Below are 14,532 nucleotides of genomic sequence, written 5' to 3'. Positions count from 1 at the left end.
ATTACTGGGAGTGAGGCACTCAATGAATTCACTGTCCTTGTCCGTAAACTTGGCTAGCTTCAACGCTGACCACCAGGACATTGTGCCATTATGGTCATCACAAGCACGACCTCTAGGCCATAGATCGGCATCCTTGTCGAGTAACTGAGAAACAATGGTAAGACATGGCCTGCTGGCCTTTGCTGCCCATTGCAGTGGCGTCCAATTATCAGCATCCGCCACATTTACGTCGACGTCGTTGGACATGCCGAGGAGATACTCTAGGCAGTCACTGCGTCTTGCTGATGCTGCAAAGTGGATTGGCATGCGTCCATAATCATCTCGAACGTCTATTGCAGCGCCGGCCTCGACCAGAGCTCGTAGGCTGTCTGCCCACGGCGATTTCGACGCCATGTGCACAGCACGACGCCCCTCAGAGTCGGCAACGTCAAGTCTGGCCTGGCGTCGGATGAGATATTGGAGTATACCAATGCGAATACTATTAGGTGCAAGCCCCTGAGCTAAGATGGCTGCTCGGATGATGGGATAGCGGAAACGACCACCTGATGCATCTATTGGCACTTTAGCTTCATCTACCAAGTACCGCACCATGTCGCTGCATGCAACGCCGTCTCGTATGCCAACAGCTGTATAGAGTAGCGATTCGGCATGGTCAGCATGGACAGTCTTTGGGTCGGCACCGGCGTTCAGAAGCAGCTTGACCAAGCCCAAGGAGCCAGTGGCGCATGCAAGATGCAAAATGCTACCGAATTGGGGGCTCAAGGTGTTGATGGCGGCTCCGTGCTCGATGAGGCACCTGGCCACTCCTTCATTGCCGCTCGCAATGGCAATGGCCAAAGGCGTGTATCCAGACTGGTCTTGCGTTTCCACGGATAATCCCATCTCAAGCAGCAGCTGCACCACGGATACTACCGTCTTTCTATTGATGCGGTGTAGTAGTGTACCGCCTCCATCATCGATCTTGGCTGCGGCCAGTTCCGAAAGCTTACAATGGGATGTCGAGAGCAGCAGCCTGATACAGCTCGTGACCTTTTCCGAGTCTCCTCCCAGGCGCATCAAGTCATCAAAAACATCCCTCCAGTTCGGACGAAGCGGGAATGGAACCTTTGCGCCAGCATTCAAAAGAACTTCGACGCACTCGGGTTTGAAGTTTCTGCAAGCAATCCACAGAGGCGTGAGACCCCTCTCGCACTCAATTACTCCGCGATCGCGATATGTGAGATTTAGGTTGATAGACTTGAGCCTCTGATTTAGCAATTCGCTGATGGTTTCTGGGAAACCCCTCTCTTGCAGCTTTATGGAGGATACTTCCAAATCGACACTGGTAAGTAGGGTCAAGACCTCTTAGGAGCAACCATGGTACCAACGTTGGGGCATTGTGGCCTGCGCATTTTATACAATGGCCGTCTTCTGTCTTCTCCGTAAGACTGGTGCAGGGCAAGCGCCTCGGTTAGAGATTTTGGGGTCCACGGTTCCGCAGCATATCTAACCCAATTGAAGATGTTCGCGGCCCTCAATTGGTCCTTTGGATCCAACGAAGAAACAAACAACTGTAGTACATTTCTCGTAGTAACCTGCGGGAGCTTCTTTAATACTGTGGAGATGTTATACCTAGATCCCTCCTCGTAGTAGTTCCCAAGCCAGTTCAAGATAATATATCCTAAATGTTGTGCGCGGTTACATTTTTTGAGAAGAGCCTCAAGTTCCGGTTGAAAGCTCTCATAGGTCGGCCGTCTCTCTATCAGGTGGTTCAAGGAAGAACGAAGCCCTGTAGTGAGTGAATTCATGACACTCGGTCGGTACTCATGATGCAAATCGATTTGTTTGACAGCTTTATAGTATGCCGTCCCATATCTGAGCTCTACTCCAAGGCCATTTTCGTTGGGAGTCGATATAATGACCTTGCAGTCCTTATCACTGTAGCTACTCTCCTCTAAGATGCGGTTTATTAACCACTTCCGTTCGTCTTTAGGGCAGTGATCAAAACATCCAATGAAGATGGTGAGCTCGCGATTGCGAAATTTAGCTACCAATATAGAAAAGATGTGATAAAGATCTTCCAATGACCAAGCTTTGGTGTCATTGAGAAATTTCAACTCCTCCAAAATAGATACTTCCAATTGAGACTAATTGCGCCAAGCTAAGAAGTTGATGAAATACGACAGCATGGCTGAAACGCCATTGTATCTAGAGTCGCACGAGTCGAACTTAAAGTACATGATTATCCCGGTTGGTCTATCTATGCCCTTCTCGACAGTTATCGTGGGTCACATTATAACCGGCGCAAAGGCGTCGAGAGATCTCGGAAATGTTCATTACTGGATCTCCGTTGCTATGCAAGTGCATGATTTTGGCTTTCGTCGGATAATAGATTTCTTCGAGCACTTGGCGCTCTTTAATGGGACCCAGGACGACAGTCCAAACGCTTGATTGATCGCAAAATATTTGTGATAGCTGCGTGGGAGGAGCTATCGAAAGCAACTTTGTCTGCAACGGGAGTAAATGTGGGTTGATTTTGAAGGCTTGAACCGCACAAGTAATGTTAGAAGGTGAATAATGTAGGCATGTAACATCAAGAGTTGCGCTTACCGCCGTACGCCGTGTCACATAGAGCCGACACTTGAGATGGCCAATCTTCATCCTGAGTACCGCCCTTGATGAGGTCTAAATGACCTATTGTGCGTAAGGCAAACACTCCAGCAGCTGCGTAGGGTAGGCCGATCGAGTGCGCAGAGCCGCGGAAAGGAGTCACTACTTCCAGCGCGTTGGGGGTACCATGATTTCCCCGGTCATTAGCAAGGCTGCAATCATGGTCCGATGTCTCGTCGGAAGTTTGGGTGAAAATGTTGAAAATGACGGCACGATCAATCAGCTTGGTGGAAGAGAAGGTCTGATTGATTCTGTTGACTTGGCTGGCGAGGCAGTTGGCCTTCTCCATCGGGAAATTCTTGATTGTATGGGGACCAGGTAACTGTATCAACTGCAATATCTGATCTTCGAGATCTTTGATAGATTTGCATTGGTGTGGAGTGCCCAAAAACATCTAAGATATTCTTTGTTAGAAGAGTCAATGTCCTTTATCGGCTTCGAGATGCTTCTTGGCAACCCACAATACATGTTGTCAACATGGCTATTTCTCCGTATCTGCTGGGGTCGGCCATCGCCAAAGAAAGAGCCTGATGAAAATGCGTTAGCAAGCTTGGAACCTCCGAGGCCACTCCTGTGCGGTTGTGGAATTACCTCTTTCACGATCGTACCTCCAAGATCGTGGCAGATCCATATAATAGGACGATATTTTTCACTCTATCAATTCGGCTGTCAGCTCTCTCCTTAGATGCTTCCTTTGAATGCTCCAGATCTACATCTTCGAGCTCGCCACGAATTTCTGAGTAGGCGGCAATAAGTTTTTCAGCGTGGCGTCGGATGGAATTCTCTGTGTACAAGCCTGACTCCTCGCTGATCTCATAAGAGTAATCGATCTGCCTAACCAATCGCTTGTTGAAGAGTTTGCTCCTCACCCACCAGCTGTTATCGTTGTCGATCCACGCAGTCTTATAAACATCACGTATCCCGTGGACCGTGATAATGCTACCCCATGTGGTGAGTACAATCCATTGCGCTCCAGGTGCATCCTGATCCAATGCATGTACTCACTCATATTCATACACCTTGGAACCAGACCATCCCAGGTGTCGGACAATATTTAAGCCAAGTGTGCGCTGTTCTGAATAAGGTGGCGGATCTCCAGACAATAGCCGGTCTGTTGTGGTAGTAATGACACTCATCGCATCTTCATCGTCATCCTGATCTTCGTGGTCTACTGCTCTGATGGAAGAACAAAACTCTGATATTCCAAATTCCGGCTCTGCGGAGCTATTCGTTTCCAATATGGGAGCCGAAGCTTCACCAACGAAGAACGATTCATTCAACTCCATTTTCCCTATGTCGATGGGGAAGTTGCAGATGTCACTCTGGGAAGCGTAGGCCAGAGAGTGGTGCTATTTAAATACCACAATCACTCCCCAAGAAGTGTCTTCATCCTTGAAATGCACATGTATGAACAAGTTCGGACTCTCTTTCAATTAGATTCTCATTCACATAAATGAACGGCGTCAACACGTACCGGCTATGTTGTACGTGCCGTGGCCACTCCAATGGAGAGTTGCCCCGTTGTATTCGTCGCGCTATGATAAAAAAGTATTGCATTCAAAGCACCTAATAGAAGATCTATATCACGGTAGAAAAAAGGTAGCTACATGTTTGCATACAAAGTATTAATTCCATGTGCCGTTGGTGTTCTCATAGTTCATCTCACGTTTCCGCAACTTTGATTGAGTGAACATATTCGCATCTCTTTAGGCCCCCTGGATCAACCCCTCCGAGGCAAAAGTCTCGCTCCTGGGAAGGAAAGTGCGGAATGATTTGAAAGAAGTCCACCATTTTCTATGGCTATGAATCAGAAAGTTGCTGCTTTGCACTTTCTACAGTGTAAATGCATTCAATCTAAACATTAGCCGACCATTTTGCTTGAGCCCGTGTGATTTGTGTGAAGGCGATTTGTCTTACCATACGTTTCCCCTTATCACACCTTATGTTGATAAAATACGTTCCGTACCGCTTTGGTCGTAAAATTTTTTTTTTTTTTGGCTTATGTAGTATTTTTCTTTTTATGCTTCATCGACCGCAAGGTCACAGACTCGCCAGACTGTTACATGGAATGAGTGCATTTACCAACTCACAGACATGTGACTGTGACTATCCCTGCTTTACAAAAAGTATTTCTCACATAACAGTCAGGCCATTAGTGGAGACAATCAACTCCTTTTAGGTCTGACCATCTGTCTGTTTGCTCCCTTTGATGAACAGGAGCTCTGTTCCACGTGTCACAAGTGGCGCCCGCGCCACTCCTTGAGATTCCTTTGTATTCGACTTTGATCTAATGGAGAGAGCCAGTCTTTCATCACAAGTAAATTTAGTAACACCGTTATTACATTAACTCAAATGATTATCTAGTACATGCGCCCAAGATTTGTGCGGCTTGAAAAACAACATACGGGATGAGCTTGAACTTAATCAGGACACAGATTTGGCGACAAAAATCTACATTCAAATCCCTTTGTGCTTTTTTTGCCCATTGGTGATAAAAGTGGTGCTGGCCACACCCCCGAGTTTGTCGAGGTCTTCCATTCCCAGCTCGGTGTTGCTGTACGTTACCCTGCCGCCTGAACTCGCATCCTGTTCAAATTTCTCTGGTTGAAAGGCTACCCAATTGGTTCTGGCTCCCTTTTGAACCAAGTCACGAGTATTGTCATGATATCCGTCTTGAGTTCGCGGCTGGGCCGACGATGAAATAGGTTTCGCTGCGGCATTGACACAAGCACCGCTACTTTGAGAGAGGCTAGAATACCGGTCCTCGTTGTCTCGATTTCAAAAAGGGCCCATTTTGCTTTGCGGTATGAAGGCAGGTTGTTAATAATCAGTCTGCTAGCATGCAGCTTCGCAGCGTCCGAAGTATACTTGCTGATATCCTTCTCCAACTTGGCGCCCGCATGGGTGCTGATTCCTTGGCCAACATCGATGCTTGCGTCAACTCTTTTGTGGTGGTCCCATGCTGCATTGTTGGCGCTCAGTTGTATGCCCCAATCAAATAGACCCGTCCGACATCGAGACTCCAGCCTTCGAACAAGAGTTCAATGGCCTGGGTGATGTGACGCTTTTTTTGACATGGGTGAAAATGCCAGTTCATCACAATCAAGCTAGCATAACGGTTACCGAACACGTTTTGTTCGCCTCAGTCTTTCCTTTCGTGAGTAATTGTTTCAAAGACTGCAGAACCATAATTCCTTTGGGGTCCTATCGGGCCACCGTCTGGCTGCTGCATGGGGAGTGACATTTACCGACGCACGTACATGTGAAAGAAAGATAGAACCCCCCCCCCCCCTTCCCCAGCTTCCAGGAGTTATTTGTAAAGAAGATACCTTAGAACATGCAGTACGAGTAGATATGGCCTTGTGGTACCTCCTTTGAGCTGTCTCTAGCCATTTCTCCACTTCCTTTGATGAATCGGTATCTTGCCTCATGCCTCACACAGTGGCGCCACGCGCCATTCCTTGGGATTCCTTTGTACTTGGCTTGAACGCATCGAGAGAGTAAATATTTGGGCACATATCAATTTAGCAACACTGTTACTTCATTGAGTCTAACTATGGCAATTTCCCTTAAAAGAATCATGAAAACATGTCTTTGTTCTTTTTAGTGAGTGCTAGTTTCAACAGCACTGAGCTCATTCCAGGTTTCTTTCTTTCTTTCTTTCTTTCTTTCTTTGAGATTCTTTCAGGCCACCATTGGAACGTTGAATGGCGTAAGTGAGCATGCATGTATACTACTAGGATCTTTGGTTCGGAAACTGATACCTGCACAAGGCAAAAATAGATTGCAGTGCATCTTGGCCGACTATAATATGTTGTATGGCCCCTGGATCAACTTGATGTCCTTTTTGTAGGTTCAAATCAATTCTTTCGACTCAGCAGAACTCAGAATCTTCAGATTTGCTGGGCAACCTGCAACATCAACCCCTGCACCTACCAACAAACGGTCTGCTGGCAATTGGAAGTGGCAGACCATGGAGGAAATTCTGGACCAAGCGATAGCACATCAAAATATTGATGTCGACAAATTTCTTGCTGCCCACAGTAGTGAAGATAGCCTGAAATGCGGCGATTCGGGAAACCTGCTCCACTTGATTGTCGAGAAGATTCGACTCTATGATACGGATTTCGACATATTGAAACCACTTGTTCAAAAGGTGGCGGAGAAGTTTCCCCAACTCCTGGTTCACCAAGAGCAACAAGGATGCAACCCTCTACAATTAGCAGCCAGACATTCTGTGTTTCAATTTGTTCACTTCATACTTTCCACCTACAAAAACAATGCAAACGAAGAAGAGCCAATTAAAAAGACAATTAAAGAATATCTTGACAAGGCAATTCTGCAGGAGAACAAATATGGTATGACAATTCTGCACACACTCTTTAGCAACTCCCTGCACGGCACCAAGCGTGACTTGGATTTCGATACGGTAAGAATGCTTATAGAGCATACTAGCGATGAAGGATTGGCTGCAAAAGACACAATCGGGAATACCCCGATGCATCATGTTGCGGCATATCAGTATTGCACCCCCGAGGGACTTGAAATCGTTAGGCTACTCATCAATCGGGACCAAAACGCTACTCAGCGGAGCTCTGAAACAACTCCGACGACATTTCTCGACCAACAAAACATGAACGGACAATCGATCTATCAAATGTTTATTGGATCCAAGAATACTCTAAGATCCAAGAAAAAGATAAGAAAGGTACGGGCCCCCTGTGCAGGAGTGAATACCAATGGTGACTAACTATGTCAGGCGGTTGATCAAAACCAACAGAAAGACGACAGAAACAATGTACTCAATGATAGAGGCAACTTTACTACTGGAAATGAAGAGAAATCAATGGAAACGGTGTTTCAGGAAATGTCATCGCTACTGAAACAACACTACATGAGAACAAGGAATCATGAAAAGACGACCCGCTTCCTGTATGGTGAAAATGAGGATGGTAAGTTACATGTACATAGGATATCTATGCTTACTTAGATTGACATGTGTCCCTAGATATCCAAATCAGCTTCAACTATGATGACTTGCCAACTGTACTCGACTGGGATCGATTCCTCAAAATCTTTGGCGCAGACAGCAAAACCGGTCTTAAATTCGATACTACGCTACAATCCGTAACCTTTCCACAAGCCGACTTAGGGTTCAAAATACCCAAGCGCACTATCCAACTTGAACTCGGGTTGCGGCCCGAGACATTCCCACAAGCCGATGCGGCGTTCGAGGTGCCTGAGTCCAGCCATGGACTCTATCGCGCGTGTCTCCCAGGAACATTTCCACCAGGCGTTAGGGTGTTCAAAGAGTGCGAGACCCACATCATAAGGGAAGCCGAGAACAATCGAGAGCAGCTTCCCGCTCATCCTGCCATACAATATTTCTTTGAATGGCTATATAACAAAGGGGTCCGTCATATCATAAAACTATCAGTCGGCGGGGGTGATAGCTACCGAGTAGTTGATGTTATTCAGTGGTGCTTGAGGCAGTTCAAGGTTGAGCGTCTTGATTGGCGGAAGTTGGACCTAAACCCTGACATCCTTCTCCATGCATGGCCTGAGAGTAAAGAAATGGGATTGGTGACACCACGAAACCCCTCGGAGGAAAACCCCTTGAAAGAGCTGTGGCTAAGATGGAGTGGCAACGTTTCCATCCTTGATGCATGGAGCGCGATGGAAGGCTTGCCAATGCTACCAAACCTCAAGGTATTGCATGTGTATACGCCTGAGTATAATGAGGTATGTATCTTCCAGCCAATCAATTTTCAACAGTCCCAGCTGACAAGGCAAGCAAATTGATCCCGGTAATCTAACGGCCCGGAATCTCGAGAAGTTTCAAAAACAGCTCAAAGAGAACTCCACCAAAGCCCGTAGTTCTATACCCATAGCCGATCTTACCCGATATATTGAGAGTTGTTCTGAAAACGCAGCCATACTTTCAGCGGATCTTGAGAGATTTATAAAGTCTCACCCTTGTGGTACTCATGCAGAAATTCGTGAGATTAGCGTGAATATCATAGAAATTGCAGACGATGATCGCTCTCAACGGTGGCTGGTGTCTACCTCCAAATTTGCCAATGCGATGAAACCTTTCTGGGAGAACACATTAGGCAACTTCAAAAAATGGAGTGAAGAGGAGGTCAAAAACGGGAGTGAAGAGGAGGAGGAAATATCATCTTTAGCAGGAAACGATGTTGTCGTGGCCTTGATTGATGACGGTGTTGACATGGTGGATGAGACGCTACACAACCAAGTTCTAATTGGAACAAGTTTCGACTATGACACCGTTGAAAAGGGAGGAGAATTACGACCTCCATCCACGTCAGCGAAGGGCCACGGCACAGTTATGGCTAACATGATTTTGCATGTGTGTCCAATGGCCAAGATTTACCCAATCAGAATCCCGACGAAAAGTCTCAAGGAAAGCGGAGGTCATATTGACAGGAAAATAATTGCAAAGGTAACTCGAGATTGCTTTAATAAGCGCCAGTGACCCAATAAATACATGTACTGACAATATATTAGGCCATCAAAGCTGCAGTAGAAAATGGGGCAACCATCATTTGCATGCCATGGAAAATGGCCGATATTTGGTCTAAAGAGGGGATTCCCGACAATTGTAAGACCTCTCCTTGTCACATACCCCTTCACATACAGCTGTTATACCGGTGATATTAGGAACAATACTGATTGCTTGTGTTTACTATAGTATATCACGCTCTGGATGGCCTTGAAGTACATGAAATTCAGATGTTTTACCCGGTCACTCAAAATGAGTTTTTCGAAAAATATGGTGGTTTCACCCGTCCTTGGTCAGACACCGCCTTTCCTGTTGCCGCTGCGCATGCAGATGGCAGTGTTTCTACCCACAAGGGGTTCATCTTCCCCGGTGCCGATGCCATAATGAAACAAATACAGATCAATAGCTCCAAGGCGAATCCAGTTCTTGAGATTACAAGCCGTGCTTCAGGCGTCAAGTTTCAAACAAACGCAAGCGTGTCAACGGCTTTAGCCGCTGGGGTTGCCGCCATGCACCTTTACACTGTCAAGGCAACCATTATGAATGCCCATATGTCATCCTCTGTGAACAGTATGATACGCTCGAGTGAGATGGAGGCCGCCATTCAAATTTTTGGTTTCCCTGGAGCTATATATCCTTTCATGAGAAAATTGACTCGGGGGACTCTGAATGAGTTAATCACAACCTGGGATAAAAGAACACGGTTTTTGGAATCATCGCCAGCTTACAACATGCAGAAGATGGCAGAATATTTTCTAGACCCTGTGATTAAAAGTTTCAAAGATTTAGATGGGGAAGATTATAGCATAGAAGAGCAGAGGCTCATGAAGTTTGTACGCTTGATTCACAGGGCCTCTCGTTGGGGTTGACTGTGCGAACATCTCTGTCGTTTATGTTAGTTCGTTCCTTGGATAGTTATTGCTAAGCTCTGTTTCATTCGTGACTACAAGTCGGGCTATTAGTAATCAAGTAATAAGTGACAGAGCATATCTGCTCCTGGAGAGCAGATTTAGAATGGCGGCTGCTGGCACACCTTAATATCACCAGACATCATTGCTGCCTGGGTAGGCTTATACATATAGTTCAGGATAACATCTCATTGCGCACACTCTATTCCTGCTAATCTGACTTAGTACAGTCCATACAACGATAATAATCCGCCGCTTTCCCCCGCCGATTATCGTCTCCTCCAAAGTGCGGCAAAGTGACCGAGAATTGACTGCGTTGTGCGTTTGTGCGAATGGCTCAACCCAGACGCAGCCGCGTTTGCATATGTACGGTATGGATCAACAGACCAGGGCCCCATTTGAAGGCCCTCAACAGTCTCCCCTGATCGTTCCATATTGTAAGCATGGGTTTTCTTCGATCCTTGTGCTGTGTGGCCGTAAGTGGCGTCGCGTCTTGTTCCGCTCCCGTAGTGCTTGCGAGAGCTGACTGTTGGTACGCGAAATGGTCGCTCCCGATACGTCTCTTCTAGCGAGGAGTCTATGACATACTTGATGTGCTTCAAGTTGGCTCCAAAATGCTTCAGCTCGTACAGCCTTTTCACCAGGGCGTCAACTCCTTGCTCATCCAGCAGCATATCCTCCGGACAGGTGGGATCAATCATGTTCTGCTTGAACGTTTCAACCAACTCCAGGTGAATCTGTCTGTCGTCTTTCAGGGCCTGGAGGCGTTTCTGATTGGAATCCATGGACAAGCCTCGCTGCCTGCCAGCTTCGATAATTCCCTTTTCGTCCTGAATTAGCATGTCAAGATAGTCCAAAGTGGCATCGTTGATTACTGTGATGGCGTTTTCTCTCAGGAATAGACAAAAACGAGCCGCTGCGCGTCGAATCTCGTCAAGTTCCAGGTTGAACTCCTCAATATCTTGGTCTAGTCTGGCGATGGCAATTTGACGCAACGTCATGTCGTCTGCATTGGCCCTTAGCTGTCTCTCTATTTCAGTATCTGTGACCTGAACTTTGATCTCAGAGAGTTCATAGAGAACATGCAGATGCTCTTGCCAGCGGTGGTGGCATAGTTGACAAGTGTTTTTGCCTTGAAAAGCCGCACAATTTATGAGACCAGGATCGGCGACGACATCTTCCGTGACATTTCCAAGATAGCACTCTGGGTGACAGTGCGTTTTGTAGATAGTGACAACCACCCCATCATCAAGACCGCTGTCTTTGAAGTCACAGCAGTCGAGATTTTTGCAAACTGTGCGAGGTCTGCTCAGCTTATTAGCATTGAACTGAATTCTTTCTAAGCGCAACCTCTTGCGAAGATTGTTAGCGGTCAGCTTCGTGTCATTCAACTCGAGCCTCTGGTTTTCACACAGTTGGATGTTCTTCTTGATAGAATCTGAGATGCTGGCCATGGGCTTTGTCAACTCCAGTATTAGTTTGCGTGCCCCGTTCAAACTCAATGTGCTGGTGACGGAATGAGGCGGAGTTGATGCAAAATAGTTTAGAAGTCTATGCGCCTCTTTACTCGAGTGGTCCCAGCTTCGGCGAAACTCTTCTTCGTTGGTCATCGGAATGCCCTGTTTATAGGCTGCGAGGTAGCGGAAACTCTCCGAATCAAAACAATAAGTTGTTGACGTTGAAAGAGTTATCGGAATGTCGGAGTGACCGTCAAGTAAAGCTTTCAGGGGCTTGAAGGTATCTCCGGGCGCATAGTTCGAGATCCGTGTATTAGTGAAGCCAAAGGCCATGTTCTTGGTCGCGCTCCGATGAAGATGAGTAAGAAGCTCCTTTACACAAAACCTGAATGTAACAGTCAGACGAGCGTTGTTAGACTTGACAAGCACCAGGATTCCATGTAACTTGTCGTAAGAACTAATCGTTTTGAGAATATCGGCCATATTCTCCTTGTCGTAGGAGAGACCTCTGGTGTCTCCGATGCCCGGCGTATCAATCAAGCGATATGTTCTTGCTCCAATTGTGACCGGGTACACAGCTGACTTTTGCGTCGCCGAGTTCCCTGTTGATCCATCTGCTTCATCATCACGCCCGCCGACTTTGACATTATATTCCTGAATGCCCTTTTCTAAATTCTCCCTGTCCATTGTTTGGAGAGAAAATGAGCAAGGAATGACGGAAGAGAGCCCGTCAGCTTCTTTTGCTTCATCCAACGTAGCGTAGGACAGGTAGTTGACAAAGGCGTTGATGAAAGTTGACTTTCCCACACCCGTTTCTCCGAGAATGAGAATATTGATGTAATCAGCCTCGCTCAATTTACCCAAAAGTTTGCGAAGCTCTTCCGCATCATACGTGTAATAAGCGGCTCCATGCTTGGGGTCATTGCACTTGAACTCGTAGGTGCTGAAGAGATCACGGCCGCAGTCACAGTAGAAGAAGTCGTCACTGAATCCATATTCGATTGCTGTGAGACACTGTGGGCAAGTCCATTCTGAATGATTGGAATCGCATCCCGGATTCGGGCAAGGTATCTTGACAAAACGTCTCTTGACTGGCCGTTGGCACTTGTTTTTATCCATATTGTCGCCAGAGCATCGAGCGAAGCATTTCGAGGAGAGGAACTGGCGGTTTTCGAGCACATCTAGGATACGCTCATCTTCGCCTTTGTACTGAGAAATTCGTGGCATCCCGCCATACATCTGAGAGTCTACTGCATCATGGTCCATGATGTAGACGGGCATCCGATCATCTCGCTGACCAAGCAATTCCAATAGCAAGGTAAAGTTGTCGTTCCATTCTTTCTTTTGTTCCATTGCGGCCGAATCAAAGTGAAAGACATAGTAGCAAGTGTTTTCGTAAGATCTTTTGACCGTCTCGAGAGAAAGTCCATTATGACCTATGTAATTTGCGCCTTGAGCAACAACACTAGCGATGAACTCGAGCTTGTCAGTTTCTCGTCCAGCATTGGCAGAGAGTTGCTTGGGTGTAGGCTCCGCAAGGGCAATTTGGTGATATAAGTCAACGAGAGTCGAATGGTCTTGCGTCCCCCGACGCACATCGGGCAAGAGGTGAAGAAGCTGGTTGGACATCCACTTCATACCGTCTTCCAGGTACATGATTGAGGCCAAGACTTCGTCAACATGACCTTTGGCTACATGCGTTAGGTGGCCTACCAGGTAAGTATAGTAGTTGCGGAGCTTAACTGCGCAGGCCTCAAAATCGTCGAAAAGCTGTATGAAGTTGGTGAGATAGTCAATTCGGATTGGTCTCAGGCTGTACCGAAAAGCTTGCGGGAGAAGCATGAAGTATGAAAGTGTCGTGACAGGAATCATGCTGTATGCGACTGGCCATCCTTTTCCGCCGTTTTCTTGCCGAATATGAGCTGGCACGAGGCGTATGAAATCACATATTCCAGACACATCCTCCATGGTGAGGCCCTCTGTTTCAAAGACGTCGCTGTATAGCATGAGGTCGTTACAGAGTTCCATTTCAAGGCTCATGCTGGAAGGGGATTGCCGTGCAAGATAACCTGACTCAATGGACGATGTCAAAAGCTCTAGGTCTCTGTTAAAAGTCGCCTCCTCACATTCTGACTTTCTAGAGGCGGGACAGCTGGCAGCGACAATTGTCTGCAATCCCCAATTGATACCAATCACAACATGAGTGCAGTCATTGGTTTGCAAAGGAGTTGAGTCGCCGCTCGAATTGAAAGCTTGGGGTAAATTGACCAGCGTTTGCCGCACAGTTGACACTTGATGAACAATGGCGGCACGCTTTCTTCCATTAGTTGCCACAAAGTCGCGGAGAAAGACTGCAGCGCCATGGGGATCAAGAATTCCAGACAGGAAGTTGATTGCAGTAGCTTCGTCGATATGGAGATCTTTAAATACATCTCCATACGAAGCGCAGCTGGAGATGGTGATTTCCGTCAGAGGTGTTGGCTGTGTCGAAACATAAATATTTGATAGGCCGGGAGATAAAATCGAAGCATTTAGAAACCTATCGGTCCTTGCATCGTACAAGGAACCAATTCTTGCGGCCCGCCTAAGGGCTGGTACCACATGGTCCTCCATGGCGTGAAGATTTGGTTTGCGCAGCTTGAAGAAGATGCACAGTCTATTCAAACGAAAAAAGATGGGAATTGTATGACAATATATAGTTGTGGTAACAATTTTCTACCAGTTGAGCTCAATTTAACATAAAATAATGAGCCGTTGAAGACTACAACCCACTCTCAGATAAATTAACATCGCTTGTGAATGCAGTCGTAGGCCTCCCACTGCCACATTACACGCATGCCTACATACAGGAAGTGAATGTACGCTAGACTTATGCGCTTTCGGCGGCCTAAAAAAGCTTTCTCCCGAATTAGCCACCATGTATCAGTAATCCGAGTTCGATTTTGAGAGGGTGAATCCGAATTTCTGTTGGGGATGTTGACGGGTTCATACCATG

The 14,532-nt window shown here is 46.7% G+C and overlaps 4 protein-coding genes across 4 annotated transcripts; 1 reads left to right on the top strand and 3 right to left on the bottom strand.

The window, feature by feature from the left end:
- Window positions 1-672: 672 nt before the first annotated feature.
- TRIVIDRAFT_43490 (uncharacterized protein) lies at window positions 673-1,056 on the bottom strand (the record flags this gene model as incomplete). Its single annotated transcript, XM_014096176.1, has 1 exon — window positions 673-1,056. A coding segment is annotated over one exon (384 nt), but the record flags the coding sequence as incomplete, so codon positions are not given.
- A 1,179-nt stretch (window positions 1,057-2,235) lies between these two features.
- Window positions 2,236-3,935, bottom strand: TRIVIDRAFT_66366 (uncharacterized protein; the record flags this gene model as incomplete). Its single annotated transcript, XM_014096175.1, has 4 exons — window positions 2,236-2,522; window positions 2,590-3,043; window positions 3,258-3,588; window positions 3,655-3,935. The coding sequence occupies 4 exons, from the start codon at window positions 3,933-3,935 to the stop codon at window positions 2,236-2,238; spliced, it is 1,353 nt and encodes a 450-aa protein (XP_013951650.1).
- A 2,687-nt stretch (window positions 3,936-6,622) lies between these two features.
- Window positions 6,623-10,041, top strand: TRIVIDRAFT_226405 (uncharacterized protein; the record flags this gene model as incomplete). Its single annotated transcript, XM_014096174.1, has 6 exons — window positions 6,623-7,357; window positions 7,409-7,601; window positions 7,658-8,391; window positions 8,444-9,112; window positions 9,178-9,271; window positions 9,362-10,041. The coding sequence occupies 6 exons, from the start codon at window positions 6,623-6,625 to the stop codon at window positions 10,039-10,041; spliced, it is 3,105 nt and encodes a 1,034-aa protein (XP_013951649.1).
- A 572-nt stretch (window positions 10,042-10,613) lies between these two features.
- TRIVIDRAFT_20473 (uncharacterized protein) lies at window positions 10,614-14,132 on the bottom strand (the record flags this gene model as incomplete). Its single annotated transcript, XM_014096173.1, has 1 exon — window positions 10,614-14,132. A coding segment is annotated over one exon (3,519 nt), but the record flags the coding sequence as incomplete, so codon positions are not given.
- Between the last annotated feature and the right edge of the window lie 400 nt (window positions 14,133-14,532).

The sequence above is a fragment of the Trichoderma virens genome (genome assembly GCF_000170995.1).
Source record: "Trichoderma virens Gv29-8 chromosome Unknown TRIVIscaffold_88, whole genome shotgun sequence".
NCBI lineage: Eukaryota > Fungi > Ascomycota > Sordariomycetes > Hypocreales > Hypocreaceae > Trichoderma > Trichoderma virens.
This window is presented reverse-complemented; position numbering and strand designations above follow the sequence as displayed.